Raw genomic sequence first — 7,052 nt, 5'->3', positions numbered from 1 at the left:
TACTTATTTCCTATTTGAAGCACAAAAGCTCATCACTTATAGTATAGGTCAAGCTTTCAGTGCCTATTAGTCCTAGTCTGGAATGAATTAATGCATTTTCCTATGTTGTAGAAACAGCATATGGGACATTTGTACAAAGGAAAGGAGCAAAAATCTTGCACTGTTTTCAGGTGAAGAAGTAAACAAGGGCAAAAGAATACACTTAGAAATCTCTTTTCAGTTTCACATTAGGGTCACTGTGAAGTTTGAATTAGAAGTATCAATTCTCCCAACTCAGAACAATAAATGGGAAAAAATGACAAGTAGCCCAGTTTAATTTCAAACGTTAATATATTTTCTATTTTATAGTGAACATATGCATCATTCACCCCTTATTTGCAGCAACTATGACGTCCTCATAAAAAGGGGTGACATTTGTAAGATGCCTCTTAAAATAAATATTTCTTTTTATAAAATAATAAAACTTCAAATAAATATTCTTTACACTAAACAATATGTTGAAAAAATTAGAAAATAAAGGCTGAATTTTACTGTAACTGTACAATATACATGAAGTCCAAAGGGAAATCAAAGTCTTGTAATAGAAGGTTTCCGTAAGACAAAATACAATCTAAAAACATACTGATTGATTCACATTCTTCCGAATGTACAACATATTAGTATAATATTTTGTGACTGTGCCATGTCTTATGACAGCACTTACTTTTCACAGTTGAAAATATTATTGTATATACAAAAATATAGCACATTATCTCTGGTAGAAAACAATGAAAAAAAAGGAGTCATTTGCTAATTTACAAATTTTGCAAGTACTATTCACAAACAATAGAGTTGCCTAGGAGTGTCTGTGTTGCTTTAGCTTATGCAATATGTGGGTCACAATGTACTGCATCCCTTTTTTTCCCCCTGTATGCCACTAGCTGGATTCTAACAAGCGTATCAGTTAAGATGGCACACACACAGAAAAGCATTTCACTGCAAACAGCAAAGTACATCCCCAACCCTTCTACTACAGTGCCAAGACCATAGCTGCTTAGTTGGTTGCATATGTACGTTAAAATAATAATCCTTGTTACTTTAGTATTTCTGGCTAGTGATGCTATGTCGGCTTTTCAAAGTTCCTGGGGGGTACGCTGGGAACTTTGCAGCAAACGGTGTTGGAGTGTTTGCAGCGGCACCCAGGCCGATTTACCCGGTCGTAACAGCCCTGGCATAACTTAAGGCAACCCTTGGCTGGTAGATAACACCACAAGCAAGGCAGAAAGAGGGACACTACACCCATGGCGGACCACCTAGTGCAGCAATGTGACTGACTGCAGGAGCAGGGGTTGTCAGCACAGTTGTCCTCGTCATCGTTAGAGCAGTGATAGAAGAGGCCCTTCACACAGCAAACACAAGTCCCATAATCAACCACGTTCTGGGCTGAGCAAAGACACTGCTTGTCACAGATCCAACATGAGGGGAGGGTCCTTGGATAAGTGCACTCCTTACACTTACACTTTCCACAGTCCTCACACCTGTAGCTGTGTGCTCCCAAGTCTTCTTTGCTCAGTGGCTTCAGCTCACTCGGCTTGAGCTCAGACTTGGGCTGCATTCGGACTATCCCATCAGCAACTGGCCCCGAAGATGATCCCAGAAGTCTTTGTTCTGATGAATTACTGCTTGTACTTGTCCTCGTACTGCTCCGTGAGCCTGTGCTGACTGTGCTGATGGACCGGGACAGAGGCGCTCGAGGAGATGCGTGTGTTTGCGTGTGCTGGATGCGGCTGATATGACGATGCTCAGGCAAGCCATGGGGCCTTTCATTTTTGGGCTGGGCTGTTACCCGAGGAGAAGACTTGACCCCCGGCCGTGGAGCCACTGTAGGTCCTTCTGTGTATTCATTTGTGTTTCGGATGGCTCTGATCTGGTCCAACGACAGGACGTGAACCTGCTGCATCAGGACATCCCGTAGGTCGGGCTCCCCGTGCGGTCTCCCACTGTCACGCCGAGCCTGTAGTAAGGGCTGCGACCCACTGCCGTGCTGAGTCTCCATCAGTGCCCGGAAGCTTGCTCACCCCGCCAGGCTTAGAACACATCTGAAATCCTGGAGCAAAAAAGAGAGGATTCACTATTGAAACACGTCTCATGCTCTCTCCAGCAGCTTTTCAAACCTGCAGGATCCCACAGCACTGCAGACAATCAAGTAATGCATCAGCCATTAAAAAAAGGAGTAACATCTGGGATAAGCACTGGCACCGGTCAGCTGAGTAACCAAATTCCCTTGGCCTGTTCTGTCTACTGCTGTGGAGAGCTCAAGGACCTTTAAGAATCCCTAGGATTCTTTCCTAGAACATGCAACTTAACTTGTGGCACTGGAAAGTCTAGGGATTGCTCCTGCTAACTGAGGCTTCTCAGGCCATCATCTGGTTAGACCATGGCCTTTTAAGTGATTACATTTCAGCCGCTTGAAGTGACACTTCTTTTCACATCAGGCTACTGAAAACCTTATACCAAAAAAAAAAAAAAACCAAAAAAACCAAACTATCCTGCAAGTATTTAGCAAGTGTAATGTGACCTGCTGATGACAGACATATAATTCTCCAATTTTGTTTAAAACTGGATAATATTTTGGTAGGCTAGTCTCTTTACACATTAAACTTTACATGATGTAAATAGGAAATTTTAGTTTAATACCAATGGTCCCAAGAAAAACACTAAATAGCAATAAAATGTTTGAGGTTAGACATTAAATGAGTTAGTGCTACCAAAAACTTCAACAGCACAAGTAAAAATATCTCTCTCCAGTATTTTAGTGTGTGTCACACCACTGTGATTGTTATTTTAAGGCTCAAAACTACAAAAGCAATGTTACCACAGTTGTTTGGTTATCTGGTTTTGGTTTTGTTTTTTTTTTTTTAATGTGTAAAAAACTCCATAGACTACATTGCAAATTGTAAAAATTATCAAGAGTGGTTTGTGGGATAGAGGCATACATAACATAATCAAATAATGCCAGCATCCAAGAAGTCTACTTGATTGTGAATATTACTTGAAAGGATCGTTAACTACAAAGTAGAAAAGTAGACTTTAGAATTTAAATGAAAAGCCAGTAAAAGACACAGAAGATGAGAACTTGTAAATAACTTCCACACTTAAATATGCGCAAGTTTCAAGTACTGCCCTCTAAATTAGTTAATATTTGTTTTGCCTTTATCATATCTTAAAGTGGCTCCAAAATCCAATTACCTATACAAAAATCCAGAACAATATTCTACAATTAAAACCCAAGCAGGAACCAAACTTCTTACAAGGACCACACAATGTCTTCAATTATAACTAGAAAGAGCACCATAGTGTTACTCTGTACACATCAGTTACCAACAATAATACTGTACTGCAGTATAGTAAAATATAGCCAAACAGTTTAACAAAGAGTATCTCAAGACACTGTTTTTATTCTAACATCAATGCAAAACATTTAACCTTTTAACTCCTGCCTCCCCTCCTTCAAGTGGTTTTTTTTTAAAAAAAAAAATACATATAGACAAATGTCTAACTTTTAAGAGTGACCACTTATTTTAAATATTGTCAAATTCTGGTTTTGGACACAGGATGTGTGTTACAGTACTCCCTACACCCCCCGCCCCCAAAAAGTCTTGCAAACTTGGCTTGAAGCATTACTTATGGTTTTGTTTTTTTTTTTTTTTTCCCAAATTAAAACCTCTGCCATACCAAAAGTTTCAAACAACAGCCTAAGTAGATGTGCACCTCTTCTGAAACTATCTGGAGACAAAAAATAATAGAAAATAAAATGCTTTCCCCATTCTTAAGAGGAATTGGCAGCCCTATCTCTCCTCCGCGTCCAGGTTTCCAGCAGCCCCAGCCAGCCTAGAGGCTACGCCGGATCAGGCCCTGCTTCTCCAGAAATGACAACCCACTGCAAAAGCAAAGCTGACCCTGACCTGAAGGCGCTTCAGACGACCCCGGGATCGGTGGCGGAGCCCCCCTCAGACGCCAAGGTGGGAGCTGGAAAAGCAGCCTCCGGTCTCCGCTTCCCTCCCCGCCTCCAGCTCCGTCTCGGGCGGGGGGCGCGCAGCAGGTGGGAGGCGACAGCCCCTCGCCCGCCGGAGAGTGCAGACAACCTGGAGATAACCAGGAGACATCCTCTGGGCTGGGAGGTGGGAGGGGGCTGCTTCAGTCGCCTTATCAGAAAGTCAAACCCATGTTTCCTTTTAACTCTTCCCCCCTGCCCTCCCCCAGGAGATGCTAAAGGAGCTTCCCCTCCCGGGAAGTGCCAGGCGCCCTGCAGACGGTTCAGACAACACCTCCGGGACAGCTGGGCAAAAGGCAGATTACCCCCTCTCGCCTTGCCCTAAACACCCATTCAACTTCACAAAGCTAGCCGCTGGAAAAGCTCCTCTTATTTTACGCATATTCTGCAAATTGCCTGACCTTCAGCCCGCCCCGCTCCGCCCCAGCCCGGAGGGACCCAGGAGGCATTTCCAGCGGGGCATCAGGCCGAGCCGGGTGCTCCCCGTTTTTTCTCCCCGTCATAGATCCGCTAACAGCACGGGATGCAAAGAACCAGCACATTTATTTGCAAACCTACGCTTGCCTGAAAATCCTGACGGGAGGGCACACCTCTCCCTCCTCTGACCTAGTACTTCTCTCCTTGCATCCGCCAAGAGCAAGAGAAGCAGATTTGCCTTTTTGTGTGTGCATGTGTGTGATAACACGATTCCCCACTTCTAAGAGCCAAAGTCCACTCTCACCGAGCTCAAGTGCCAGCATTGCTAACTTTTCTTTTCTTTCAATCTGGGCTTGGCAAAAGGGTGAGCGAGGGGGACGGGTTTCGCGTTCGGCACATTTGGGGAGGTTGAAAAAGCGAGGGGCTTCTTGAGTGCTGTGGAAAAATCCCGTGTACAGCTGGCCGGGGAAGGGCGAAGCCTAAGGGAGAGAAGTCCTCTGCCCGTGAATTTCTGTTTTGTGGCCGGAGCCTGTGCAAGGCACCCCCACCCCCATTCCCACCGCACACACACCAACCACCTCCTCTTCTTTCAAAGTGCTTTGAAACCCCCATTAAGGGCCGAGTGTGTGATCAGACTATGGATTAGGGCAAAAGGGACTTTACCATCGGGGTGGGGCAAAGTGACACACAAACAGCTTGCTGAAAACACCAGCAGCGCTTTTTTTCTTATTTTTCTTTTCTTTTCTTTTTTTTTTTTTTTTTTTTTGATGGGGGAAGGGGGCTGTCACGAAGTAAGCCCACAAAAAAAAAGAAAAAAAAAATCAAAATTATGGCTTTTCCTTCCCCTCCACACATGCCCTCTGCATAGAAGAACCTAGAGAATGACTTTCTTCGTCTTACAGATCGAATTAATTTCATCACAGGCGAAATATCTAAGCTCACACACACACACGTATATATATTTGTACCAGACGTGCACTCACTTCCGAATCGCACGGATCTCCTGACGCCACTACAGACAGGCGTAAATCACGCACTGAAAGGCGGGTTGCTCCTTCTCCCCCAAGACCGGGGGACAAACAGCCCCGACGCTCGCCAGCCCCGCTGCGCCCTCCCTTCACCTCCCCCGGGGCTTGTCGGAAACCCACGCGTGCCCAGCGGGGCAGGAGCGCGCAGGACCTCCCGTGCCCGGCCCCCCGCAGCAGCCAGGGCACGCCGCAGTTGTGGCTCCTTCAAGCGCACCCCCGCCCGGCTCGCAGCCCCCGGGGCATTCCGGGGCGCCCGCGCAGCCCTCCGCCCCCCGCGCAGCCTTCCGCACCCCCGGGGCACCCCGGCGGGGCACGAACGCCCGCAAAGCCCACGGAGCTCCCCCCACCCCTCCCCGGAGAGAAACCGCTCCGAAATCCCACCTCCAGCTCCTCTCTGAGAAAGGAAGGAGAAGGGAAGGGGGGGAGAGGGAGAACCTGTACGAATGGAAAAGGGATCGGCCTCAAACATTTCCACGAGTTTTCTTGGAGCAACCAAAGGCGGGGGGGGGGGGGGGGAGGTTACTGAAAAGCTTGTTTTGCAAAGAAGGAAAAGGCTCTCACCGTGATCGCGGCGCTGCACCAAACCCCTCTCTCTCTTGTATTTTCTTCTTCCTGCGGTTTGCAAATAAATCCAGCCCTAAAGCAAAAAAAAATTCTTTTCCAAACTCTGCTTTAGTCCAACTTGCAAATTAGAGTAAGAATGATCACCACGTAAAAAAAAAAGTCCAGAGCAAAGTTAGGTGCCTCTCCTCAGATCGATTATAAATACGTGTGTGCGTGTATGTACTATAATAATAATAATAATCAAAACACCTCTCCGGATCGGGGTGGGTTTTCTTTGCTACTAAAAATCACTCAGTCTTGCACACACACACTTTCCTTTTTTTTCCTCAATGAACAGGAGGCCGAATCGCCAATACCAAGTCACTTTTTTTTTGTTGTTGTTGCAAATTGATCAAGAGGAAAGGGAAAAGCCAAAGAAAACAAAACAAAGTGGATTTAAAATAAAATCCCAGAGCTTTCTTCCACTGAGCTCCTCCAAAAAAGCAGCTTGTGCAATGTAGCCGTTCTGCTGAGAAGCTGCTTGCTGCAGGCTCCTCTCCCCTTCTCTCCCTCTTAGCTTTCTCGCTCCCTCTGCGAGCGTGTGTGTTGCAGGCAGTTCTGTGGTTTGCAATCGGGGGGGTGTTTTGGGAGCGCAGCGGATTTGTGGTGGTGGTTGTTGTTGTGTGTTTGGAGGAGGTGGAGGAGGAGGAGGAGGAAGATTTGAGATCTGAGCTGTAGGGGCTCGGCGTTTTTCTGCTCGCTCGCTCTCTCCCTCTCTCTCTTTTTCTTTCCGGAGGAGGTAGGGTGATCTCTCTGCAAAAGCAGCAGTAAATGGCGTCATGTGGATCTGAGGAGGAACAGAGCAGTTGTTGTCCCAGAGGATATATCGCATCCGGTCCCAGCTCATTGGCTCTGCGGGGCTACATTCACTGGCGCTCCCAGCGCCCTGCCAGCACTCAGAGCTGCGGGAGGCATTCAAAAGGGCAGCGCTGCCGCCGCCGAGCCAGCCCGGCTGCCCCGGCCCCGGCCCC

The 7,052-nt window shown here is 46.7% G+C and overlaps 1 protein-coding gene across 3 annotated transcripts; it reads right to left on the bottom strand.

Moving 5' to 3' along the window:
* Positions 1–311: 311 nt before the first annotated feature.
* Positions 312–6,843, bottom strand: SPRY2 (sprouty RTK signaling antagonist 2). Of its 3 annotated transcripts, none has more exons than XM_064408465.1 (2): positions 6,040–6,843; positions 312–2,086 (listed from the first exon to the last, which is right to left on the bottom strand). In XM_064408465.1, the coding sequence occupies exon 2, from the start codon at positions 2,033–2,035 to the stop codon at positions 1,100–1,102; it is 936 nt and encodes a 311-aa protein (XP_064264535.1). In that variant the 5' UTR covers positions 2,036–2,086; positions 6,040–6,843; the 3' UTR covers positions 312–1,099. The 3 variants fall into 3 exon arrangements, with proteins under 3 accessions (XP_064264535.1, XP_064264537.1, XP_064264536.1); XM_064408467.1 differs by lacking the exon at positions 6,040–6,843 and adding an exon at positions 5,860–5,950; XM_064408466.1 differs by lacking the exon at positions 6,040–6,843 and adding an exon at positions 3,945–5,188.
* Positions 6,844–7,052: the final 209 nt, after the last annotated feature.

The sequence above is a fragment of the Passer domesticus genome, chromosome 2 (assembly GCF_036417665.1).
Source record: "Passer domesticus isolate bPasDom1 chromosome 2, bPasDom1.hap1, whole genome shotgun sequence".
NCBI lineage: Eukaryota > Metazoa > Chordata > Aves > Passeriformes > Passeridae > Passer > Passer domesticus.
Note: the sequence above shows the minus strand (reverse complement) of the source record. Positions and strands in the feature narration are given on the sequence as shown.